Source organism: Aythya marila (genome assembly GCF_965140915.1).
Source record: "Aythya marila genome assembly, chromosome: 3".
NCBI lineage: Eukaryota > Metazoa > Chordata > Aves > Anseriformes > Anatidae > Aythya > Aythya marila.
The window spans coordinates 23,245,353-23,273,178 of record NC_139044.1 but is presented as its reverse complement, the minus strand read 5'-3'; the positions used below and the strand labels follow the sequence as shown (position 1 = coordinate 23,273,178).

General features: G+C 41.2%; 1 protein-coding gene across 3 annotated transcripts; it reads right to left on the bottom strand.

Annotated features, from left to right (window-relative positions):
- Positions 1-6,230: 6,230 nt before the first annotated feature.
- On the bottom strand, positions 6,231-27,230 carry EPHX1 (epoxide hydrolase 1). Of its 3 annotated transcripts, none has more exons than XM_082756275.1 (10): positions 27,101-27,230; positions 26,456-26,681; positions 16,312-16,496; positions 14,692-14,872; positions 12,644-12,871; positions 11,873-12,002; positions 11,090-11,304; positions 8,803-8,911; positions 8,307-8,432; positions 6,231-6,742 (listed from the first exon to the last, which is right to left on the bottom strand). In XM_082756275.1, the coding sequence occupies exons 3-10, from the start codon at positions 16,489-16,491 to the stop codon at positions 6,517-6,519; spliced, it is 1,395 nt and encodes a 464-aa protein (XP_082612401.1). In that variant the 5' UTR covers positions 16,492-16,496; positions 26,456-26,681; positions 27,101-27,230; the 3' UTR covers positions 6,231-6,516. The 3 variants fall into 3 exon arrangements, with proteins under 3 accessions (XP_082612401.1, XP_082612402.1, XP_082612403.1); XM_082756276.1 differs by having other exon boundaries at positions 26,527-26,681; XM_082756277.1 differs by lacking the exon at positions 27,101-27,230 and adding an exon at positions 26,865-26,976.
- Between the last annotated feature and the right edge of the window lie 596 nt (positions 27,231-27,826).

Genomic DNA, 27,826 nt, shown 5'->3' with positions numbered 1-27,826 from the left:
TACTCCAGGAAGTAGGGCCAGAATTTATTGCTGGCTCAAATCATTACTGCTGTATGATTGTGAACCTTCAATTTTTACGTAGTTGAGGCAAAAGGGTGAAGGTTTGTGATGGAAGTTAGAGGCTGTTTTTAGAGGTATCAATTTGTTATGCTTCTCAGGTATTTATTAAAAAAAAATGTAGCAGAGGAAGACTTGAGAATAGAAGGAATGTAAAAATTTATTTTGGTACATAGCTTTTCTTCCTTATGTATGAAAAACTTTCATGCATTTAGTGTTATTTTATATTTGGCGTTTCAGATAAATTACCTTTATTACAGCCTGCTCCCCTGAAATGTAAAGCACCAGTTTGCTTTTTTTTTTTTTTTTTTTTTTAATGAATGCATTCCATGTCAAAACCTTGAATTCAAATTCTTTTTTTTTTTTTTTTTTTTTTTTAATAAGGCAAATCAGCTGTGTTTTGTTTTTTCCTCTATAGGCATAGAAAAATTAAACCAGCAGCTATCTCCACAGAGGTAAGTAGAAAGGGAAATGATTTAGAAAATTACTAAGAACCATAATTTGGCTGCAGACATAATCTTTGAGAATAAAGTAGGCTTTTCTATTTTTTTTTTTTTCATGTTTTACAACTGTCACTTCAGAATTATTCCTATAACAGTGAGAATTCATTCTGCTCTGAGACCAGAAATGTAAAGGTGTAAATGTAGAGGTGGACTTTAGTTCCCTCAAGACTGCCTGGGAATTTCTAGAACTCAAGAGATACAAATATATTTTCCATGCAAAACCTCTCCAACTATGTAGGCTTGCTCGTAAGATTGCACTGAGTGAGGACTGCCACCCAGAAAAGAGGCAGCAGTGGCAGCTGGGCCCTTGGCAGAAGAAATTGGCATCGATTATTTGAGTATAGGTGCTTGTGTTGACTTGGGTTTATACCTCTGGGTGGAGCACATCCACACGTCCTTGTGCGATGGAGAACTAGGAACAAAGCAGCACTACGTGAGCTGTGCTGAGAAGGAGGGGTGGGAATATTTTTTTCTGGTAACAAGCAGGACAGGCAAAAGTTGACTTTTGCATTGGATGTGGAGTGGGATACAGGGAGAGGGGGGCAAATCAGGGACTGGGAGGAATTTAAGTGCTGCGGGCCTGCTTTTTCTTTTCACCTGCTGCCTTCACCATTCCTGCCTCCAGGCCTGGCCCTCCCCCTGCCCAAAGCAGGCTGCAGCTGCTTAGCGGGGCAGACAGCTGGGCTCCTGACACAGCGCCAGGCCCCTCCGCTCAGCTTCGGGTGCTGAGGTTTTTGCAAGGTGGAGGCCAGGCCCCTTGCAGCTGCTGGAACAGGCAGCATAATGAAGATGAAGTAGTCAGCTTCCTTCTTGCTCCTCTCTTGTGCTGTTGAAACAGTTACCAGTCAGCCTTCAGATATAGTTGAGTTTGTCATGTTAGCATCCTTGACTCGGGAGCTTTGTGGCTGTGTGGGGTTTTGTCTTCTCATGTTTCACATTCACCTTCTCTCTGTACTGTTGTCCCTTTGCACATTGATGGGCAGTGGCTTGAGCCGTTTGCATAGGTTGAAATGGTGCTTTGAATCCACCAAAGAGGGTCTATCTTTCATTTAAGAAGATGGAAATTCGTCATTTATGTAGAAAATCTCATTGTTCCTCCTATCCTCAAAACTGCAGGTGGTACTATCAAACATGGGGAGCATGAGCATCCTTCTAAACATCTTAAAATCCATTCAGGAAGGTATTTTGAAGACTGAAGTTTGGGCTACATCCAGCAAGGGGAAAGAGCTGTCACACAGCCCAGATTGGTTTATAAATTCTGCTCTCCAGAAAACAACTGAGGATTGAAATAGGGCTACTTCTTCTAGCAGCATTGGCAATACTATCAGGGCTGTCTGGCACTGCACAGGATATTTCTTCCACGGAAGAAAACTAATCCTAAGCAAGATGTTTTCAGTGTGAGTTATGTTCCTTAAAGTGCTACTACAGCAACTCAAACAAGTGGCATCATTTCTCAGTGTTTTCAAATAAGCTAGCCTGAAATCAATATGGATTTATTCCTCGTCTCTTCCTACGGTATCCAGAGGGATGCTTCCATTCCTCTTTCAGACACAAATGTCTTGATTTAATGCATTTTATGTATTGTACCTGCTTGTAAAACAGAACATGCATTTGACTGACTGTCTTGAACAGTTAAATCCTTATTCCTTGCTGACTCAGTGGTGACGGATAATTGCCCCTTATGGATCTAGGTGTCTACTTGTGATGCTACTTATTTAAAGTCTTATTTAGTTGTATAAGATTTCCAAAGGCTGCATTTAGTGGCTTAGATTTTAAGGACTTCTTGAATTAATTTGTAGTTTAATAATCAGAAGTCAAATTTGGTTGTAGTAAGAGTTAATTTTGCTGGAGTATATGACAAGGTGACTTTAACTATGTTTCCATACCAGAAACAGATACTTTCCAAAGCACTTCAGTTATGGCTGGAATATAAGTTCTGCTTTTCAGTGGCATTGCTGTGTTTTTTGAACCTTTTATCCAGATTCTTCATGGGCGGTAACTGGCTAATTAAAAACTAGCATTTAGGTGAGCTACTTCTGTTTTCAGTGTGGGATAGATCTATGTTTTGGAGCAACTGGAGGAGGTATGGCCTTTAGCACAGCGGTTTCTGTGAGCAGGGACTCTGGGGCAACTTTGGTCCAGAAATGAAAGTTTCACCAAGAAATGGCTTTTGAGCCATAAAATGCTTTGAGAACGATCAGCAGATTCTTGGTTCTCCTGACGGATACAGCTACTATGTCAAATAGCCTTATTCCCAAGAAACAGCCCAGCCAGCAACAGCAAGCACTGCATTTAGCCTTGTTAGAGGACACTTACTGACCGAACAGCAGGTACTCAGCTGGCTTGCTTAAGTATAACAAAGCAGGGGTCCTGTCTTACTACTTAATGCTACTGCAATAATCTGATATGCAGCTACTTGCTAAAACAAACGTTAAAACTATTTCTGATTATCTGACACTCACTTTTGCACTACTCACTGTAGTACCGTACCAAATATTTGCCCACTAGCCAAAAGCAGAGTGTGTATCAGAAGTGAGTCTGGACTCACTCAGGGTGGTTATCATCCAAATCTCCGGCTTGTGAGAGTTCCTGCCTGCAGCAAGATACGCAGATTCTATTATTAGCCCACAAACACTTTGTTAGCATTAAACTTTGCACTACAAGCAGTGGGTTTGGCTGCTTTTTGCTAAAAACAGGTGATTACTTTGAGGAAAAAGGGGAGGGGAGTTGATGGCAGGATTTATGACTGGCACATAGCTGAATTTTGCACTCCTGTAGGTTGTTGTAGGATTTTACTGTGTCTATATCTAAGTGTAGATAGTTGGAGATGAACACTAGCTGCTGGTAGCTGTTGGACTAAGTTTTGAGAATTGTGACACCAGAATTCGAAAAATCTTCACTATATAACAGGTGTTTACCATTTTTAAGCTTCTGAAGTCTACACCTTTCTTTTCTTTCAGACAATATCTAATCAAACCCATTTTCATGCTGGAATTGATTTCTCTGTGACTATTTTATATATGAAATAAAGCTGTCAGTATGGACCACTCCTTTGCAGTAGGCTGAAATGCACTCTACCTGGTGCACAGAGTGGGGCAAGGATGTGCTTACTGATGCTTACTGTCTGTGTTCATTATCATTGTCTCAAATGGCAAAGCACTGGGAGACATACTTAAAAATAAAGGTCTGGTGGTGGCTGGCTTTTTTTTTTTTGTCAAGCTCCCACTTGTGACTGAGCCTAGATGGGCTGCTGTAACATAAGATTGCTAAATAGACCCCTGCTGTGCTTCCTTTCACTGAGGCTGGGCCACTTCAAGGAGATCTGCTCCAGAAGGGAGACAGAAAATTCTACTTGCATCTGAAAATGGGTTTGGCAGGCATCATATAGCAAACTTGCTCCCCACTTACTTTAACTGCACTGTGACTGAACAGTCCCTAGGGAAGTATTCAGTTATAGCAGTATATGGCAGTGCTCCCTAGCACCACAGCAGATGTCTGCATGTGTGTTAAAGATGAGAGAGGATGATCTCCAGCTCTGAAATATAAGACCACACAGGAGACAGAAGTAAGACGAAAACAAATGGCCAGAGATCAAGGACTAGTGCAAGAGGGAGCACAGTGGTGCCTGCAAGCAGCTGTTGCTGTCAGAGGTAAGCAGATTCCTCCTGGTAAAGCAATGTGAGTCACCCGTGTGCCCTGGCTACCAAGAGGGCCAACCATATTCTGGGGTGCACCAAGCACAGCACTGCCAGCTGGGTCAGGGGTGCAATTGTCCTGCTCACCTCAAGTCCTGTGTGCAGTTTTGGATGCCACAGTACAAGGACATAAAACTACTTGCGGGCATGCAACAGAGGGCTATGAAAATGGTGATCAGTCTAGAGGGCAAGATGTGTAAGGAGCAGCTGAGGTCACTTGAATTGTTCAGGCCAGAGAAGAGGAGATTGAGGGGAGACCTCGTCGTGGCCTAGAGCTTCTTCACAAGGGGCAGACGCTGGTCTTGTCTGTCTGGTGACAAGTGATATGACCTGAGGGAAAGGCATGAAGCTGTGACAGAGGAGGTTCAGGCTGGTTGTTGGGAAAAGGTTCTTCACTGAGGAATGGTTGTCAGGCACTGGAACAGGCTCCCAAGCAAAGTGGTCATAGCCCCAAGCCTGCTGGAGTTCAAGAAGTGTTTAGACAACACGTTCTCAGACATGGTTTGATTTTTGTGTGGTCCTGTGTGAAGCCAGGAGTTGGACGTGATGATCCTTGGGGGTCCTTTCTAGCTCAGGATATTCTATGATAACATTGAACCTTCTAACCTTTTCTTTCTGAGAAGAGCCTATTTTAGATTAGGCGAATGACTATTTACTGCCTATCTATTCAAAACTGACCAGCCTAAACCAGAAATATTTTGTAAATACAGACATAAATATTGACTAATTAAAGCTGTTACAGGTGAATACAGAATTTGTGCTCAATACTAATCTGGAAGCAGTCAGCTTTACTAAAGAATTCAAGTACAGTTGAAGGGTCCATGTCAGCACTGCAGTCAAATCTTGCAGGAAAAGCTCAGAGCTACTGGGCTTTCCTCTGCTAGCACCCAGGTGCAGAAACACCAGGCCAGAGTGAAGGTAGTGAGAGCTCTCATCTCTGCTCAGAAAAATGGCTGAAATTGGTCCACCAGCAGTCTGCCCTAATGATGTTCTGTCCCAGCTTATAGGTGGTTTTGAGCACTAAAATTCAAATGTGCCCAGCAGCAGTGTTGACTTGCCTTCTGCAAACAAACTGTGGGAAGGAGCAGTAACTACTACTTAACAGCTCCCATTCCACTTCATATTTTAAATTAACACTAATCTATGCAAGTGTTATTAATGGATTATATTTCCCTATGCTTGCAAGGTAGGGAAGTGTATCAGAAGTGATTAGAGAACAAATCCATACTAAAATCAGTCACCTGGCTGTAGTTTTAAAATGTTTGAAGCTCAGCTGCACGTACTAGGTACTGCTGTTGGCAAAAATACACTGCCTTTCAGGTTTCTTTGAGCAGTTTACCTTTCACCTGACCTCTGTAACAAATCCAACATAGAAACAAAATCACAGCTAGTCAAAAGTTTAAAGCATACGTATGTGCAAGTGTTATTCAAAGTTTTAATGCAAATTTCCTTTATTTTTATCTTTCCTTTTTTTTTTTTAATTTTATTTTAAGAGGTGTTTACAGTAGTACCCCGTAGAAGCAGTGCAAAGCCATGGCGTCTTGAGCCTGTCCAGGGCTAGGATTTTAGTTAAGAGCACAAATTCCGTGCAGAGGCTACTTGGGCTGTAATTACGCCTACCCCCAACCCCTCCTTCTGGTCCAAGCTACAAAAGCCTGTGTGTTTCAGCTACTCAGCTAACGCTCCAGCTGCTCCTCACACATTGTTTTCCTAGGAGCCTGGTGCAGGGGAGCTGAGCTTCCTTCCAGCCAGGAAGCTGCTTAACAGCACAGGCTGGAAGAGAAAGGCAGCCAGCAGCAGCCAGCTGGTTGGTTTAATGAGCACTGTAGATCAGTGCTGATTAATTGATACACTCATTCAAGTCAGGTCTTGCTTGACTGTTCCCCATTGTATATGTGGGGAATCTCACACATACATCAACTCAACTTTTACTGCTGTTGAGAAGAAAAGCTGTTGGTAATAATTAAACCGAGTATTAGTAGTGGTAAGGTTTATTTCTCAATTTCAAAATAAGAGTAAATGGTATCAGAGAACAGGCTTTAGAAGCTTCTGCCTGGGGGAGAAAATAACCAAGCAACCTTCATGCTACATTCTTAGCGTAGCTGTGCTAAAAAAGAAAAATCCTTGGGTTTCCAAGGTTGTATCCTGTCTCAGCTATCCTGCAGTTTTCTTGCTGTCCTCTTATATCTGGTCAAGAATAAGATCTGATTACAGTAGACTTAGTAAGCAATAAGCAATTACCCTGCTTTTCCTAACTGGAATTATTCTCCTTTCTTTCTCCAAAGTTGCTCTTTCTCTACTTTCCCGACAAATTGCAGAATATCTTCAGCAAGAAGCTCAGGTTCCTCTAAAGCTGCGAAGTGGCCGCCTTTAGGCATCAAATGGAAAGACACTATGTTGGTGTATTTCTTCTGGGCCCAAGCCTGGGGTGTGTGCATGACTTCATTAGGGAAGGAAGCGATGCCAGTAGGTACTTGTACTGGGAGCCTGAGAGAAAAGTGAGAACAACAATTTTATCTTTGAGACACGTAATTCAGCAAGACATGGAAAGTCCCATGAAAATGTTCCTCAACAGATAGGTGCATGTGTTAGGCAATTAAAAACTGACTTTCAAATCTTAAATTTGAGCACTAGACAATGCTTCAGTCCCTGGAAAAAAGAAAAAAAAGGAAGATGGCTATAATTTTTTGCATACACTGATGTATAAGGCAGTGTTGCTAGGTATCCAGGGCATAAGAGTTAGAAGAATGGAAACTAAGAAGACAGCCCTAAGAGGCAAGTTTCCTCAAGCTACATTCAGGGCTCAAAAGTCATGTACTGAGGGGAAAGCAAACAATTTGACAAGGGCTGAAGAGAGATTTACAGTGAATATTACAACTAGAACATGTTGAGCCCGTCAGGACAACTGGAGGGTAAGCAGGGGAAGAATTTATCTTGAACCACTAGCTCTAAGGCAGGGATGGGGAAAAAGAGAGCAATAGTAGTAAATATATGCTAGCTCAAAGGAAACATTTCTTAACATGAGTATTTGTCCTCTAAAGTGTCTTCCCATAGAAGAAGGCTCTTACTTTTAAGTGGCACGAATGTACTCTGCAGAACATTTTCTATAGGAACAAGTAGAGAGAAGCAACTGGATTTGAAGGGAAAAGTATCTTAAAGTGGAACTAGCCATGCCTGTTATAAACAGCAGTATTTCCTAGGTTAAAATATCCCATACACAAAAGCTGCATTAGCAGAAGTGACAGGTTTTAAAACTTAGAACAGGGTGCTTACTCTTATGTATGTTTTTGAGACTCTTTCCTCTAGGCACGTAAAAGCTTGTTTAGCTCATCTCATGTAGGCAGAACTGGAGCAGAATACTGCCCACGGTGTAGCCACAACAGCTTCAAAAATGGAGTCAGCTTCCTGGGAGCATCATTTCACAGCTAAATAAATGCCATAGCAGTGAACTGGAGATGTGAATGCCTTTGGGCAGGTTTAAACCTTCCCCAGTACTCAACCTGACAGAGGTATATGCAACCAAGCTGTTGTCACAAGTGCCTGCACATAGGAACATCAGTCTTACCAACTTCCAAATTATGCAACATTTGTCATTATACTGAAGTTACTTCCAAAGGTAGAACTTTTTTTTTTTTTTTCTCCAGAAATAAGCAAACCGTGTCCAGAAAAGTACCAGAACTTCATAAACAAAACTGACCAGTTGACTCAGTATCCAGGTATCTAATTTAATAACTAAATTTAATTTAATAACTGAAATCAAATCTGGAAGTAACTGTGTACGCTCTTCCCTAGCTGGATACACCGTGAAGGGGAGGTCCTCAAGCAGTACTGTTCCAGTCAGCTGTCCTTGCTGGTGGTTTGGGATTCAAACCAAGTTATTGTGTTTTCTGAGCACAGTACATCAACTGACCTGTCCTGCAGAGAAACGCTGTGACACAGCATTCCTTTTCCTCTGCATTTAAACTTGGCAGCAACCATAAGGCATAAGCAACCTATCTGCAATCATAAAATTAAGTCCAAGGCAAAAACATTTAAAGGAAAAAACACTTACTTCTCATGTTTCTGTGTGCCTATTCCCTTCTGCAGATTTTCTTTGTAGAAACGCATTGAGGAGACTATGCAGCCTGACACCCAGTAGATCATGATATTGGTAAGAAGATCATCCAGGTTAAACTTCCTGAATAAGTGAGCCCAGAGATTGCTTAGTTAGAACTAAATACCATTTTGCATTACTTTAGCAGGGACTTGACTTTGGTTTTGTTGTAAGAGATAAAAATAAGGTAGGAAAAACAATTAACTCATTAAGATTTTCACTGAACTAGTTTTTAATCCACAAAAAATGCAGGGTGTATCTCTTTTAAGGAGATACAAGGGGGAAGAGAGCATATCAGCTTTCATGGCCTATTTGTATGCTGTAGTACTGCACTGCTTGTGGTCACTACAGACTCCTTATAAGATGTGAGGTCATCTGTGCAGACAGAATCTTATTTAGCTATGACTTGTGGCATAGTCGCCTCATCCAAAATGGCATTAAAGGAAACACTTACCTCTCTAGTCCTCCATCCTCCAAATTACGGAATTCCAGATCAGTCCATGTAGAAAATTTCTCCAAGATGTATGCAGCCAGTCCTACAGGAGAGTCATTCAAGCCACAACCTGAAAAGGAGGAGGAAAAATTAACTAAAATTGGGATATTCTACTGCTGACCTCAGACTGCTTTAGAAGCTGCCCACAATAATACAGGGTAAGTAACTTTACAAAGCAGTTCCAGCAAACTGTGTTTTTAAGTAAAGAAATTAGTAGAACAAGTCAGAGCCATTTATTGTTGGATCATAAACAGTATCTGTACATCAACAAGCTCCACCTTAGCTCACATTGTGTGTTTTCAAACTGATGTAGCAATATCACATTTCTGCTGGCTTGTGTGTGATTAAGGTCTATGTGCCAAGTAGGGTTTGCCTCTATTAATCTGGAAGTTGTCATGTATTAAATAGCATTACAGGGCCAAACCCTACATGCCCAGGTGAATTTACACCATTAACTAACAGCAAAAACTTTTTAAGGATTATTAGAAAGTCATTAAAGAAGGGCAAGGCTTTATAAAAAGGTCCATCTTCTATATTAGCAATAGCTAACTGCCTTAATGTGGGACAAGTCTTAACATACTTTTTATAGTTGTTTTACTTGGATAGAAAAAAAAAAAAAAACAAAACACACCTGTGCTTAGAAATTTGCTAATGTATCCTAGTGCTGTGAAATACAGGGACCATGAACTATCCCAGCTGCTCAGAAAAATCTTAGAAAAAGGTTTTCCTGAGGAACAGCAATATATTTGAAGTTCCACCCCTGCAGCCCAACTGACCCATAAGATGCCTGACACTACAGCTAGCAAAACTTTATCACTAATTGCTCTTTAAATGTAGTTGAGTTTTAGTTATTAAACAAGTAACAGACATATCAGATGCCAAGTGTTCCAAAAGTTACAGCTAGTATGCTTTCTAGATGTGCAGAATCAGACAAGCAATAGCCTGTTCTCACGTACTTCACTTAGATGGGAACAAAGAAGAGTACATCAGTTTACGTGTAGGAAAAACTTCTATCAACCCTAACAGCACAGAATACAGGCAATGCCAAGCCTCTTCAATCAACTGAAAATGAACCCAAGTTCCATGCAAATATCCTCATAAGTATAAAATCAGATCCATGTAAACCGGTTCGATCAAAAGCCAGTTCTGAAACAATCAAGAGATTAGGATCAACCAAAAGTCAGAAATGACTTCATTGCTGAGGATAGCTCCGTGTTGAATCCTGTTCTTGCAAGGTAGAACTGTGCCACCAGAAGGCTCAGGAAGACCTTGGCAGCCTCCCAGCTACCGGCTTTCCAATCTTTTCTTAAAGCAAAAAAAAAGGAATTGGATACTAGCAATTTTTAGAAATCACAACTCAAAGCAAGCCAAATTATTTTAAATCCATAACACTATCATTTTGCCTACATCCTTTAAGAATGTGCCTGCTTCTGTAGCTAAGTGTATGCAAGGACATGAAGAAATAGTTTCTATAGCTGTTTTTAATAAAATCTACAGTGAGTGAATTGCTGCTGCACTAAAACAAAATATATTCAGTATTATTGACTCAGATTTCCAATTCAGTAGCAAAAACTATTTTTAAAACAGAAATGTTTAATACTTAGATACTTAAAGTGATTAACCAATATGAGTGATTAGCTCATCTAGAAAGAAAATTCATAGGTACACGCATTTTATTTTCTTGAAAGTCTGCAAGTGATTCATAACAGTGAGTAAGAACTAAATTTGACTTTTTCAGGTATTACTTCTGCCTATTAATAAATTAGCTTGTGTGCTAAAACAGCTAAAAGCTTCTTAGTTTACATCATTTTGATCGTGATCCATTCTCAATGGAGAAACTATCTTTTGTTGTCAGCATAGCTGCATTTGCAATAGAATTACAGTCCCCAATGACAGCCAAAGTGGAAAAGTATTAAACTATTTATGAAAATTAAGAATGTGGTCAGTGATACTTAGAGAATGCTCAGTTTTCATAATTCACCCCTTTTGCATGCAAAAGTGAGTTTAATATTATACACCCATCTATTGCCTTTTACAACTTCATACAGAAAAAGAGACTCTTTTAAAAACCTCTGACCTTCCTACTTCAATTTCTTCTAGCTTTTTACTTCCATTTCCCCGAAAAACTCATTTTCTGCCTATTTTAAGCAGCGTATTTTGTTTCTGTGACATTATAGCTAAAAATTAAGTATTCTGAGCTCTAAAAACATTTTTTTTAATTGTTATTTGCTTTGTTTGTTTTCTATACCAACGGTATCAGGCTTTGTAGCCTGTATGTGAGCGTAGCCAGATTCCGACAAGATCCTGTAGAGCCCCTTTTTCAAGAAGGGAAACATCCGCCTAACGTCTTCTTCCTGGAAACCGAAGAGCCCTGGAAGATAGCGGCCCAGCAGAATGGAGAGCAGGTGGGTGAATCCCATGTTCGTAACAGAGGCTAGATTTAAATGAAGACCTTTCAGATGGCTAAAAATAAAAACAGAAAAAGGCCCCACAAATTACCAAAATAAAACGTGATTCAAAGTTGTTATGTTTATAATGTGTCAAAATGTTATAAAATGTTCACTTTAAATACTAAATGCTGTATTACATATATTATTATTTTAACAAATGTTATATTATATTTACAATGTACAACAATAGACATACTTAAATTCCAATCCACTAATTACATTATTGTTCATGACCTTAATTGTGCTTCACAGCGTGGCTTTTCACAAAAAACAAGTCAAAGTGGCAACTGCCAGGAGTCAGAGCACACACATACAGACCCTCTTTTTTTTTAAATAAATACTTATCCCATTACAGAATCCCCTGGGGTCATCACAAAACACACAACTGTTCATCTTTTCAGAAGAAACCAAGGCATACAGTTCTGGATCACTGCTTAACATAGAGCACTGATGACAAAAACTACACAGTGCTTGTTTTTAGGACTTGCTTAGAAACAATCACGTACATAAGCAATAACTATTTAAAGAATAATACAGCTTTACATGCCGATCATGCAGCACTGTATCAAAGGGATACTCACCTGGGAGCTATCTGGGCCAGATTGGTGCAGATGAGCCAGCCCCAGTCACCACCTTGTGCGTAGAACTCACTGAATCCCAGTCTGAGCATCAATTCATAAAATACCGAAGCAGCGCTTACAGAATTAAAGCCTGCATTAAAAAAATAAAATAATTTAAAAAAACACTATTGCATTAATTCCAGCTGCTCTTCTGAATGTGCAGCATTTATTCTCCCTGGCATAAAACAATTCCTAAAAAAACACAAGTCCATTTTTCCTTGCCTGTCTGACAGTCTACATAGAAGCCCTTGTCACGCTGTCCAGGTAAGGCTTAGAGAACAGGCAGAAACCAGGAGAAGTCCAGCTTTCTTTACAGCCTGGTGTTCTCCCGACCCTACTAGTTCTCCATGTATTTAGCCTGCTAAGGGGTTGCTGGACTCCTCCTAAACCAGTCATACTCCAGCCGAGCCTCGTCTGAGGCACTAAGCATGGCCCAGGGAATGTGTTTCCATTTTGTCTCTGTGCCTACAGAACCTTATCTTAATGATAACTAGAAACTTTTTAATTCATGGAGTTGTAACTTCATAACTTTTCATAGTCCTTTGTAAATTATCTAGCCATTGCTCCTGAAACTAATGTCATTTGCAGTCATATCCAACTCTCTCTTTCCCCATGACACACAGGGTCTTTGTTTCTACACTGGCAAAACAAGAGACAGAAGTTACAGAAGTAGGGGTTGCCTCATTGTAAGACTAGGCTTGTGTTAGCTCAGTTTCTTCTCATATATCGTACCTTTTTTGTGGGGAGCTTCTGAGAAACCATAGCCAGGGATAGAAGGGCAAATGACTTCAAAAATGTGTTCATCGCTGAGGCCATGGCTGGCAGGGTCAGTCAGGAGAGGAATAATTTTGTAAAACTCATAAAATGAACCGGGCCAACCATGAACCATTAATAATGGCTTTGCAGACTGGCCTTCAGGCAAACAAGGAGGCTTTACATGAACAAAGTGGATATCAATGCCTGTAAAAAAAATAAAACAAGTAATTAACATGCCCAAACTTACCATGACACTGAAACTAATCACAGAACAGATTCTGAATAAATCTTTTAACATCTTCTTTGTTTTGTGTTTTTTTTTTTTTTTTTGGTGAGCATGCAAGCACCCTGCATTTCTTTGGATCCATTTATCCAGGAACTTTATAATGGGCAATTAAGCATCACAGCACCTAAATGAGGTCGGTATATTTCTGTTTTAAAATAAATTGGCAAATTAAGACATAGAAGTGAAGCAATCTTCAAACAGTAACACTGTGACTCACACAGCTGAAAGGCAGAAGAGACAATTACATCATTTAGACCAAGTGCCCTTATAATTGTACTGAAATATCCCTATGTGGCACCACCTAGGTTTCGGCCAGCCACAGATTTTTCTTCCTGAAAGGCATACAATTGCAACTTTAAGGCATCAAGAGACAGAGATGCCCCCCACCATAAGCAGCAGCAGTTTATTTGGGGGCATTAATCAATTTTCTTGTTTCACTCATGCCTGACTTCCCATTTGAACATATCTGGCTTCTGTTTTCAGCCATTGATCCTAATGTTACAGCAAAAGGAATTTTAAAAGCCATTAGCAAGTATTGTCTGTCTGTAAACTAGTCACACATATTAACTTTTGACAAACTAATCATGCTGAATCAAGGATTTGAGAAATACATTGCTAGAGGAGAGCTAAAGAATTCAATTTTGTGATTCTTTTCTACCTTTTTCCAAATCTTTCAGTATAATTTTTGATAAATTAAAACAGAAAAAATGTTCTTGTACCAGTCTCATCATTGGTAGGTAGAAAGGTAAAAATTGCAGTCCTGTTTCCTTTGTGATCCTTACAATATATTAGCAAGAGAGATCACACAATGTTGTACTAGGAGCTCTGGGTTAACCACTTTTCCTCAAACCTGTTCAGGGCTTTGCTTTCCAGGAAATGATAATTTGCTTTTAGTGGGGCCTGAATGTCCCATTTCTTGATGAATTTAAACACATTTTACTTGCATCAACTCCACCTCATCAGCAATCCCAGACTCTCCCAATGACTGAGATTTCCTCATCCTTTACAATTCTGTGGATTTCTGCATTCTCTTAAAAAACCTTCCAGCCATGACAGAAGCTAAGAATCTGATATTCCACATGCTCGATCTTGTCTTTTCATGGCCCATTTCCGTAATCATTCTTATCATTCAAATCTTTCTTCCTGTATCCAAACACACTGCATTGTTGACTTTTTTTTACCTTTCTTGTCTCAGATAGTACTCTGATGACCGGGCAGCACATCAACCCTAAGGGAAAGGCATTCTGCCTTCTATGAGGGCTTGAAACGGTGCAGCAGAGCACACTGGCCCTCCCAGTCAGGGATGATCTGAGCAGCCAGCCACCCAGCTGATGAGAGCTGCCAGGCTGACAGCATCACCATGACAGCAGCAGCTGGGGAACTACATGGATCAAGAGGAGGCATCTGTGGGTATTTTTGCGCGACTGCATGCAAGGCAGGGAGCATGGCTACATCTCAAGATCCAGATCTGTTGCCGAATGCCTGTGCTTGGCTCCTGTTAACACCAACTGACAACCCATCCACGCACAAGGGAATTATATCTGTCATTCCTTGTCCTAAAGGCTTCAGTTGCAATGAGGCAGCTTCTCACAACTGCTGCAGCAGTAGCAAGGATCCATGTCATGCCAGCTAGGGAGGGAAGGCCCATGCAACATGACCAAGAGCATTCTTATGGCTGCGATGCCTTGTAGACAAGATTATGTATTACTGTTTATTTCTAAGAGAAAAAGCCACGCACCTTGAATCTTAGTTTTGAATTGTGGGTACTTATTGAGAATTTCAACTTGTTTCTTCCAGTTGAACTGGTTTTTCCAATAGGAGACAACTTTCCTGAGATACACTGAGTTTGTTCCATAATGGAAGCAACTGTCCTCCAGTGGCTCAGTGAATCGAGCCTCGTCCAGCCTCCTATACAAGTCCTGCAGGGAAAAGAAAAAAAGGAAGAGACATTACAAGCACTGCATCTGCTATCTTACGCCCAACTGAAACAAGAGCAATAATGAAAATAATGTCTCCAATGATACCTGTGCCATTTGCTGATGCTCCATCAGCTGTTTCAACTCTTTTTCTCCCCCAGATGCCCTTCCTTCCTCTTCCACTTACAGATGTTCTTAGTATTTCCACTGCCTTTGTTTAGCAGCACTGGCTAACCCATTTGCCAGGCTGATAACCACAGAGGACAGCACCCAAGGCACAACAGGGAGCTGTGGAGAAGTTTGCTTATGGTACTCACCTCCACAGAACATTGTTATTTTTTTTTTTCTTTCTCTTTTTTTTTCTTTTTTCTCCCCACCAGCTGATTACCAAAAGCACCAAAGTGACTTCACAATTTAAGTCTTGTTGCCTTTCCGTGGTATGTTGCTCCCAGGGCTACCTTTAAGCCCAGCCTCATGATCAATGCATGGATCTGGCTGAGATCTTTTGCTCTCCTTCCCAAACCAAGGTGCTGGGCGTCCACACCAGGAAACACTGAGGGATTTCGCAGGGCCACAAAGTTGGTGAAACAACTGGAGCAAAAGTTTCCAAATCTATACTAACTTTTCAAGTGACCCTGCTACTGTGCTTCATGGTCATGGGGAATGCTGACAATACTATAAATTCAGTCCAAAATCACTCAGCAGGGAAGAGGAGCCAAAAGCCCCTTCTTATTAGAAACAGAACCACAGAATAGTTGAGGGTGAAAGACAGGTCTGCAAATCCAGCCCTGCTCAAACCTCTAAGAGGTTTAAACTTGAACAGCATTTTCTAGTACAGTGATAATAAGGACAACTCTCACTTGCTAAGATGAGTTAGTTGTATACACTGTCTCTTGCCTCACACTGAACAGGTAGTCTCAATCTAGACAAGAAATATCTTGTCTATACGTAGACCAGAATGTAAACTAACTTTTATTTTGGTCATTTAACTTGTACAGAAAGCATGGATTTTTAAATGAAGCTTTTAACACATCTATACATACATGTTTTTTCCATGTTCAACATCTTTTCAAAATGTTTTTGTAATTATGTCCTATCATAACTTAAATCTCCTAGTTTACTTAAGAATTTATTTAGAAAAAAAGGTTTGGCTACTGATGGATTATGTACTAATAGCTGTCATAATACAGGATTGTGTTTCACAAAAATCCGTAGGTTAGAAGTTATGTAGCTTTATGTATGCAGTATGAGAGAAAAACATATTGGAGATCAATGTCCACCAATATTACTAAGGAGAACAAAGTCCTAAAAATTCCAGAGCTGAGGAAATAGAAATCCATTACAAACAAATAATATGAGCAGTCCTATAATTACTTCTAAACAAGTAAACATTTATTTGGCCATTTCTTACTCTGCTTTTCCCAGTACAGAGATTTGCTTACACTCAGATCTTTTGCTGTAGTTTCCACCTTAAATGGCCAAATAGTTGCATCTTCTTCAGTGTCAGGCTTTTGGCCCCTGCCCCACCACCCCTCCTTAAAGGATAATGTCTCTTCTTTCTTCCTGGAACGTAAGAAGTAGAAGATGATAGTCCCCAGAATCAGGAGTATCTCAAGCAGCATAATGCCTGTAAGAGAAGAACGGAACTCTGGTGAGACCAGTCAGATTGTTCAGAGACACGTGATGTACTTTGTAAAGGCTACAGGGGTTTACTTGCTTTTTATGATAGGATTTGATCTACATGTTTACATGATGTTCTGTCAGTCTCAGGATATTAACACTTAACAGGATATTAACACAGTGGCCATTGATTGCTGCTAAACGTCAAAAGTAGAAGGGGTAACTGTGGACATAATTCAAGTTAAAGCTTTCTCTCCCTCTCAAGGTCTAGATTTCCCACAAATTCCAAAACAGAGCATCTCTTCTGTAAGGCTTACATATCTTTCATTACAGATTTGGAGGATGAAAATCAAGATGTGTATACAAAATAAGACGTGAGGAATATGAGGGCAGCCATCTTGCATCTTGCTCCCCAAGCAATGAAGTTCTCTCTGCTCAAGAGAATGAGTAACGTTTTCAATACCTTCTCACACATTTAAGTATGAAAAATGTATGGAAAGAGGGTTGGGAAACAGTGATGTCACCTTTTTAAGGCATAACTTTAATGAATGCCATGTTTCAAACACTCATACACCGAGAAACTGATAAAACATTAAGTACTTCGAAATTTCTGTACGGCAAGCATTGTTCATGGTACTGAACAGCCTACATTTTCTCCAAAGCAGGGAGGTTTTGTTGGTTTTGCTGCTGCAGAGTAATTTGATGCTCTGAAATTGTTCGGAGTCAACGCGTTGTCCAAAAAAGCAGCTCCTTTATTTACCCAGTGTGCAATAAGCCAACTCACACACACTCAGGAGAGATGCTGCTTTTATTCAGGCCTGGGTGCCCAGTGGATTTTCCGCAAATAAAGCACACCCAATGCCAGCTTTTTTGTTACATTTATACCTTGAATTCATGCATATTCTACTGATCTAATACATATTCATTCTAATCTACATGAGCCGTGTAATTGTGTGGCATCGTTCTTGGTTCCTTTCCAGGCCCTTCTGCACATGCCTTCCTCTCGTTGGGGTGTCCTTGGTGGTCTTCCCTGAAGAAGTGCCCTAACCCCTTTTATCCAAGATGGTCACACCCCACCTAAGGGCTACTTAAGGCTACTTTCTCTTGCCACCTTACCTTCGTTTCTTCCAGAAGGAGCATTTTGTTCCTGATCAAAGGGAACCTAGCTTAAATGTAAAACATAACTTTTGTCCTGTACTATACAAATGGTACTTGATTATAGGGATGCTCAATTAAACACCGACAATACCTCTTCTTTTCCAAGGGAGGGTTTGTTCTGTTACAATCAGAAGGGACCAAATGTATTCCTGGATCAAAATAAAAACTGCAGCCAAAGTTACTAGGAGTTCTCGTGATTGTAACAGGATTAAAATTGACCTGTCTTTTAAGTGCCTTTATGTGGCCGGACTTGTTTTAGTCAGCTTCTTAAGTTTAATTTTCTGAAGGCTGATATGCAATAAATAAGGTGGCTGGATAAAACCATCAAAATAAGCACCCAATAAAACATTCGTAGGAAAGTCAGGCACTGAGGAAATAGGACAGCAAGCTACAAGAACTTATTGCTTACACGTACAATTGCTAGTCCTGCAAAGTGACCTGAAATTCCTTAGTCCTCAGAAACCAGAGAAAAGGGAATGACAGGGACCGGAAAAACTTGATCTTTTTATTTGTTTCAGTGGTCCTTCCACAATATCTGTCATTTGAGAAAGCACTACTTCTCCATCGTGTTCACTGGAGTACAAGACAGCAATCTCTTCCCACTTCCACCATACTTGAGGCCCAGCTTATCCCAGAATTAAAGAGCACAATTAAATTTTACTGCAGAGCAGAACTGGAGGGACTTTTAGAAACCTCGAAGCACTTTACATAGAAATAACACCTATCACAGTATGTAACAGACAGGATTTCTATTACTAAATCTTCACAGAGAACAGCAATTTCCCTGAAATCACAGCACAACTCTGGTCATGTCTAGACTACAAAGGTTTGCCAGCATAGGTATGTAAACACCGCAGAAGGGGGAAAAAAAAAGTCAAATATTTGGCCAACTTCAGTGTATTTACAAAGACCTACCACAAAGAGCTACAGCACAAGAAGAGAGCTTCTTTCAGTGCCAGCCACTCTGGCAGGATGGCTGAGGTACCTAGAAATCAGAGGACTCCTTCTCATGGCACACGCCACTTCAGCGTTGCCCGATAAAGGTTCAGCTTTATTACTTGCTGCACAACAAGCCAACCACACGCTAGGTCGAGATGCCGTTTATTTCAGAATCGCTTCAGTGTGGGTACCAGACAGTTTCCCACAAGGCTGGGACACACAAGGATTTCCCACACCACCCTTTTATACTATCCTTTATCAACACCTTTCCCGTTTGCACAACCCCCTAGCCTCTGACTGGTGACAGAGTTAGCACACTGAAGCACTCTGCGCACCTGCAGAGAGGAAGGGGCCCTTCTTGGGCTGGGGTCTCCCACCCCAGGGGTGTGATCTTTACTATTATGAGCACAGCTCACGTTAGAGTACTCCTCTTCTTTGTTTCTCAGCCAACTACTCACGTTAATTTGATTGGTGACGTATTCAAGGGCAAGGTCAGAACGTTTCCCTCAAGAACATCGACACGGTGGTCTTCCTGACGAGCAGTTCCTCAATTAATCACCCTTCAGACATCTCCAAGGCCTGGGTCATCTTGCCCTTCCCTCAAAGCACATATTTTCTCTCACTCAGAGTTAACTGTACACCGGTATCATCAGCACCATAGCTTCTACCAACAGATGACAGTGGTGCAGCACCTAATGCAGAACTGCTTTGCCCAGGAACAAAATCCCATCCCATTTTCTAGCTAGCAACTTCTATGTCCTAAGTCACTGGAGTACCCCAGCCATGAAAATATTTCTTCCCATCTGCTCTCAATGAGACTAGGGAAATCAGATCTTTCGCAGCAGAACACGTGGGAAGGATTCTGTGTAAATGTGCACATTTTGCATTCACCCAGGTATGTGCAAGCAAACAACTCACTGCACGAAAAGATACTTATTTCTGTGATTAATTCCAGATGCAGTGCCGGATGAGTTTGCTGACAGTCCAGTGGTAAGTGCCAAAAACAGTTTCAGGTCTCACAACAACTCCATCTCCTGTTGCAGAGAACTGGGGTCAATGACAATCAGTTTGCACGGGATGTTTCGATTTGGAAGAAGCCACCTCTGATGCTGGTTGGACTCCTTTTGGTAACAGAGATCCCAAGTTGCTCTCTGTGTTCAATCTCTCAGTTCACTCGGAAATGCCTGTAAAATTTCTAGTTACAAAGAACACAGGGGCCTAGAATTCCAACTATGATGTGTTTTTTTCTCAGGACATTGCAGGAGGAGAAAAGGGCAAAGTGCATCAGCAGAATTTTACCTTGAACCACTTCATAGCACACTCACAGGGATTGTTTTGCTAGCGGTGAGTTACCGTACCACCGCGCGCTGGTACCAGCCTCTCCAGCCTGTGCTGAGGAGACCGCTCAGAGCAAACACATTCCATGATAGCCCGAGTTTGCTGCTTGAGCTAATTCTCTACAACTTCCGTGTGGTGTTTGAACAGCATAAAGCAGCCTCGCGAGGCATCTGCACCAGAACTGCCTGCCCTAATCGTGATTGAGAACTGCTATGAGATGGAAGCTATCAGCCCCTTACACTTGTTCCATGGTACAGCAATACAGCACCACAAATGTGGAAGGATAAACAGGTACAAGTTTTTATACCTGCAGTTTTCAGAGATGTAACCAAAGGGCTGGTGTATTTATTCTCTAAAATCTCATGATTCAACCACGGTGGCATGTTGACCTTAGAAGGAAGTATCTCCTTTCAACCCACGGTCAAGAACTTGGACTCCAAGGCTCTGCTGTTCCCCAGGGTGGATATTGCTTGTAGATAGCATTTAAATACCTTATACCTCGGTAGCATTTAACTACTTTCTTTTCTAAAGAGCCCAAGGAAGAATGATTTTGTTCTGCTACTTTAAAAACATGTTTTAAAAGGAAAATGCTGAAATGTGATGGATCCCAATAAGTCATCCCAAAATCAGATACCCTTGAAGAAAGGTATCTTGCTGTTCATAAGAAAACCTCAAAACTGACTGTATCTTACTGCTCCACGTTGATGGCACTTTTTCAGCTTTTTATTTTATTTTTTTCTCCACTTCCCTCTGTTACATTAACAGCAGTCCAAATAGCTCCACGGGAACAGAGCAGTCATTAACATCAAAGCCATGTCCTGTCTCGTGCCCTATCTTCATCAGGATCCAGTAACAGATGTTCTAGACAACAGTGCTATTTATTTTTTAGAGCAGTCATCTATGAAATATCCCAGTGGTAAAATTCCCCATCTTATGCTACGAGTACTTGTTCGTCTTTGCCTTTCAGCAGCAGAATCCATGGGAAATACATTACTGGAGAAATAAGGAAATGAAAGACTTTCCACTTAACCTTTGGAAATCTCGTGCACTCAAAAACTCAAGCACTGTGCAACTCAGCTGCTATGGCTTGAACAACTCTAAGTGGTGATACGAAACCATATCAGTGCAGAGCAGGTGAAGCAAAAGCTCTACAGAGACCACACTGCTTTCACACATGTGCCAGAGATTATCATGATCAATGTTAACAACATTTTCTCGCTAAGGTTGGTTTACTGGCAGATTACAAGGTATCTGAGAGCACTCAGCATACCCCAATGCTGTCAGATACGAGGTTTATTATCCTGATACAGGTTAATTATCCTGCAAGAGAAATAACTCAATTTAAAAATGTTTCAGTTTATTTTTGTTCTGTTACATAATCCCCCACCCCGTTAGGTTTTTACTGAAAATGCACCCTTCTGCCAGAGCATCGTTGTTTACAGATAGATCTATCTGCCTGGAGAGCAGCAATTCCAGGTGAGTCTTCCCAACAGATGTGACAGGCAGAACAACCCACTGAAGGGCTTCACAAACCCACAGCAGCTGTAACAGGGTCCCTTAGCACAGGCAGCCTAAAATAGGCTAAGACAAGGCACAGTTCAGAGGTTTCACCCTCAATCTGGTGTCCTACCATCTCTGGGCATCACATTTTTGTCATTTTATGACACCAGAAACAAACAGAAAACCACAAAGTGAAGGCATTTGCATAAGAAAAGCCTCCTGTTTATGTAGTTTATGGAACATTGTGACAAGCTTCAAAATAGCCTAGCAATGCAGGAATTGCTTTGCATAGAACTGATAGTATCTCCCAGGTGAGTATAAAATGGTGCATTAACAATGTATTAAAATAAAAAGGTAGGCACTGAATTAAATACAGCATCCTACACAGGAAAGCAAATCAAAGACAGGAAACCCAAATCCAAGGGAGTTTCTGACTTGTCTCGATAAGAAATTTAACATTCACATTTTTTATTGTCACAGGGAGGTGGCACACTACGCTATCTCCAACACCGCAGGAAGAGATGCTATTATCCTGTTCTACGATCTTTTTCTAGGTTGCTCGCCATCAGCAGTCAGCTGGCACAGCAGTCCCTGGTGCATTCTTTTCCCGGAGGAGGATGTGAGTACCTGACACAACGTTCCCACCTATTCTCCAATACTATGATAGTCCAGCAATATTCTCTCTTCAGTGCCACACTGAAATCTGGTAAGAACTGAGACCCAAGCCTAGCTAGCATAAATGAAAAGTATTAGAGGATTAAGTTCACCAATTCACCACACCCAGAGAAGGCATATTTAAGTAACCCCTGGCTGGCCAAAGTTCATCTCACAATCATAATTTAAAATATTGTATGCCACATTTTTAAGAGGAAGATGCTTTACACGAATGCATATTTAAGCATCATTACTTGTTCTTTCAAATCCGTGCCCAGCTTTCTTTAAAAAAGATGTTACATGCTGGTTAAAAACGTGTCTTGTAATCTCAGTCTTTCTTACTTTGTTTTTATGATATTTGAACAGACCCCCACTTCCTTCAAAGAGTCAAAAAAAAAAAACAATAAACAAACCCTGCAGGCTGCATAAAGACACAGCGACAGCATCTGCCCTAGGCTCTCTGTGACTCGTGTTACTGTGATCAAATGGCTGGACGGTGGGCATGATTTAGGGGAAAAGAGATCTGCTTCTTTGCATCTGCAATAATTTCTTGTTTAGGACTCTATAAACTGAAAAGCTGCTACAGGATTCTTAAATCAGCATCGTTCAGTTACAATAATTACGGGCAAAAAGAACTGTTTAAACTTTCATAATAACATTTGATAGCTACAACATTAAGGTTATCTAATGCAAAGACTTTATCCTGTCAAGCCTTTACCCTCTTTAATGATCTTCAAATTCCAACAAGAAAAAAAAATATTTGCAAAGAAGTGGCAGAAGCCTGGCACACAACTTAGGGGTGAATGTCTCTGAAAGCTGGGTCTACTAGAGACAACTCTCCCAAATCACAAGCCACAGTTAAAAAAGTAAGTATGACATGCCAGTAACAAGTTTTTAAAACAGTTCACAGCCACTATCCAGCCAACTAAATTCCACAGTCCAATGAAATAGACTCCAAAGAACATCTTGAGCTTTACTTCCACATTTGCTTTGAAATGTTGAATTTGAAAACAATTTCTGATGTCTAAAAAGAAATTATGAATTGGACATTTTCCTATTTTGTCTTCTACCAGTTTCTAGCAATAACAAGTGTAAGCTCCTCTTTCTGTGCCAATGTCAGTATTTTACAGAGGGGAATGGAAAAATGTGGACGTGAACCAAAAAAGTTTGACATTACAAGTAAGAAAATGAGATTGAAGTAATTGTTCCTCAGACCTTAAGGTAAATTTAGGCTCTATTTTTAGCTTCACCAAATTCTCTAGCACTAAACAGTAAGATGTTGCCTTCCTCCCTGGCGACAGCATTACTGCCAATGTTTTGCTCGGTCTGATCTCTAGATAAGACTCAGATTCATCCTGTCCTGGCCGGCAGTTTGGCAATGATGTTTACAGGGGGATTTTCTGTTAGACTAATTCTCTTCAGATTCTTTGGTGAAATCACAGAGATCTTAGCTAGCAGCTTCACATGCTATTTGAGTTAACACTGTTAGAAAACTGTTATTAAAACCTTTAATTATTAACATTCGCAGAATTGGCATGTACATGGTGCCTTGCAGAGGAAAGAGTGCAGACAGTATCAAGTCCTGTACTCCAAATGCATAAGAACAAAGTACATGATAATCCTTCAGTTAAAATAAGGTGTAGAGATGGTAATAATGAATACTATAAACATATAAATATAATAATGACTAACAGAAACACTAAAGACAGTGAGATGAGGTGTCACACAGTAAGTTTAAATTAAGATCACAACTCCAAGCAGTAAGTGCAGCATGAAGGAAAATGTGTATCAGAGTTTTTAAAAATTGTATTTTTCTTAAATAACTGTGATTATGCAAACAGGAAGAGACAGAAACTTTTTATCTCTCTATAAAGACTTCATTCTCACAGAGAAAAGGGACTTTAGATGATGAGAAGAGGAGCGGAACAGATGGTAGTCATCATTTTCTGTCAAATACTGCAACACCAAAAGGATGTGCCAGTGTAAACATGTAACAAGAACAATTCTTGCTACTCCTTCTCTGTCTTAATAACAACTAAATATTTAATTTCTCTTTGGATTGAAGGGCTTCATTTAGAAACGTACTACCTGTACCCACCAGATTAGAGCAATTAACACTCAAGATGAAGCAGCCAAGAGAACTAGGTCCTTCAATCAAATTATGATTCATAATACTTAGTCACTTCACCTGATAGAAAGATCTTGTCTATCTGTTAGACAGCGGAGTACATCCACGGTACAGATGTAGTGGCCAGAGAGGCTGAACAAACTGATAAAGCAATAATTAAGTATCTTTAAGGCAGAGACAAAAAGAAAGTAAAATATCTACTGCTGGGTGCAAGAAAAAGGAGAACTGCTTGAGCTGGAGAGAGAGTAAAAAAAAAAAAAAAGTTTGTTCAGCCTTTACTAGTGGGCTACAACTAATCACTTCCAATAGATGTACCAAACAAGATGTTGAGATGTTGGAGGAATGCTGGAGAACAGCTCACTTTTCAGAGAAGAAACATAGAACATAGCTCCTGTTCTTTACCCCAGTAGGATCCCTCCACAAACATGAGCACAGCTCATTTCCTCATTCTGACGAACATATTAGAACAGGGCATCACACTACTCAAAACAGGAACTAATGAAGCATGGCTAGCACAATTCCCACAAAAATATTCTCAGGCTTACAAATCAGAACGCACTCAATCAATAATACTGTACTCGAATATAAATAGAAGCTGATAATGCCACTCTAAAAACCAAAAAAGCAAACAAACAAAAGCAAAAACAAAACCACAGAACATAAAATCCAGAGTACATATCTTTATGTTACTTAGCCATCCTGCTATGTGTGGAACGTGGCCAAGAGATTAAAGCAAATGCCATTTTAGAAGTAAATCTTTGTTCCGTTTGCACATACAATGATGCTTTTAATTAAAAATAATGTGTTCAGAGGAAGAATCTGGGAATTTTTCAGTAGTCGCTCTCAGAAGGGGAAAAAAGTATTTTCAGCCTTAATTACATAGCAGACCAAAACTCTTCAGAGAGAAAGATGCTCTATTTTCCAAGTCACTTTTCTTTAGGGACTTAAGCAGTAATTAGAGCTCTGTTTGCCACATTTGGAACTTGCACATTAAAGAAGACTGCCCTTATTCTGGGATCACGTGTTGTGTGAACAAAGTATTCTTGCAGGCTCAGCAAAGCAATGCACACTACCACAAAGGTTCCTCTGCTTGTCTGGAATTTGAATACAGCAACTATAATGCGAGAAGTGAGCACAGGAATATACACAATAATCAATTCATTTTGCCTACAGCAATAAGCTATACTTCATCTTCCATCATGCTTTGCTACTTCTCCACCTACAAATTACCTAACAAACTGTCACTGAAGAAACAAGATTTTCTGGGAGTATTACCATTCAAAAGTTATTATCCCAAACCTTCTCATTCATGTGTTGTAATTAATTAGAACAAATTTGGCCATGCATATGCTATTAAGAAGTCTGAACTTATTTCACAGTGCTTACCATAATAAAGCAGTGTGGTTCTATGTCTAAAAATATTGAATATGTCTGAAAGTTTTGCTGAAATCCTGCACATACAGGCTGAAAACATGGTTTTACCATATATAATGACTACATGAAAGAAGTATCAAGGGTATCAAGAGGATTAAAAAAAAAGTTTTTAAAACACCTGATAATCCAAAACCTATCTTAGACAATTCATAGAGACAAACAGCTACAAAAGTTACTACCAACTGTGCTCTATTTTGAACGAGTTATTTCAACATCACGACTGCCTACATTTACCAACAAAACAAAACAAAAGAACACCCAACTAATAGAATCTAGGAGAAGTAATGAACAAGCAGAGTTTATGTAAATGTGTACCTACAACTTTTTATATATGAATTCAGATGGGAAAAGATGTCGAACGAACAGTCATAAGCCTGACAGCGTGCCAGATCCTTCTCCACAAAGACTTCAGTTCTGACAATGACCTAATCCTTGTCTTTGGACAACTTCAACCGTGGATTGATTTTCTCTAAGCTGCCTAATTGCTTTTGGTGCCGCTCTTCCATTGATTTTCAAACCGCATGAGCAATTTGTGCACTCAAGTCTCAGTCTTAGCTTACTTCAGAAAGGAGCACTATCCATTTCAGATGAGAAGCGTGACATCTCAGAAGAACAATGTCAATCAAAACATTAACTTTACATTTCTGGACGTACATGTACATTTCAGACAGTGGCTTTTAGGATCAATCCTATCTTGCAGGTTCATCTACAGCAACCAGGTAAATTTTCTTATTTTAGCTATAGCCATACTATGAAAGTAAGGGGAAACTGCCTACTTCAACAGGATTGGAAAAGCAGAAAGTTAAGCAACGCACTTGATTAGGAATGGTTTTATCTGCAGGGCAAAGTCAAAACTCCAAGTGAATTGTGACAAGACGAGCCAAACCTCAGGACTGTGAGCGTGTCACTTGCTTTTCCTGCAGATCGCTCAGCGGGGCAACGAAACGCAGCTGTTGGGTTTTGCAGGTTGTCTTCTCATCCCTCGGGCGCCTCTTCAGCAGCAGAACTACGTGCCTGGGACTCGGTCAGAGAGGTTTCAAGCTGGGACATAAAAAAGAAAAAAAAAGAGTTCAGTTTATGGGGGGCCTTAAATGGGACAAACAGGGCTGGCGGCACAGAGCTGCTTGGGATGGTGGCTCCCACTCTGATGGAGAAGCGCAGGAGGGACTTCCCCTTCCCGGATCCAGCCCCGAGACCTGCCCCCAGCCCGCTGCCGTTCTTTACCCTCCAGTAATGACCGCGGCCGGTCCCACCAGTAGGCAGCAGGGCACCCGCCGGTGTTTAGGGGGGGCAGCCCGCTGCCCAGCGCGACCCAGCCCCGGGGCAGGGCACCCGAACCTCGCCTCAGGCTCCCGGCCGGGCTCGGGGCGCCGCGGGAGGCCGCTCCCTCAGCCCCGGCCGCTCCCTCAGCCCCTCTCCTCAGCCCGGGGCCGCTGCCCGCACCCCCCCGGCCCCGTTACCTGCCGCGGCCGGAGCCGGCACCGGGCTCGCCCTGAGGCTCCCCCCGGAGCGAGGCGGCCGGGGCCGGGAGCTGGAGCCCTGCCGCGGGGGCGGGCAGCGCCGGGGCCCTCCCCGGCCGCAGCGGGGCTGGAGGAGGAACAGCCCTGTGACCCCTGGCGGGGCTGCCTCGCTCCCTCACGGCTTTCAGCCTCTTCTGCCCAACCATCCCGGTCTGCTCGGAGTCGTCCCTTGTCCCAGAGAGCATTTAGTGGCGCTTTTCTGCTCTTTCGCCATGAACAGCGATAGTAATCGCTGTTAAAGCGGGTTACTTTTGGAATTTAAAGCAGTCTGTGGCTGGTCTCTTCTGAATGTTAAGGCTTGTCTGGATCGTTTTCTTCATGTATACCAAACACGCTGGCCTCGAGTTCTGCCCTTTCCAGGGCATCTATCCTCACCAACAGCTCCATGCTTCTTCCCTTGAGATGCCAAGCGCAAATTCCTTAACTATTAGTTTTTCTGCACTTTTCTGCACACCGTGCTTCTGGATGATGAGCAGGACTCTCAGACCCTGTGGCCATAGCAGTAGTAAACAGCAACAAGCAAATAAGTTCCCTCAGTCACACAGAGGGCAGAGGAAGGTTACACCAGCTCTTCACCTGCTTTCCTCTTAACTGGAAGTGTTTGGGCCGTTTTCTGTGAAATCTGTACAACTTCCACAGACTATCAAAGGAAAATGGAGATGCATA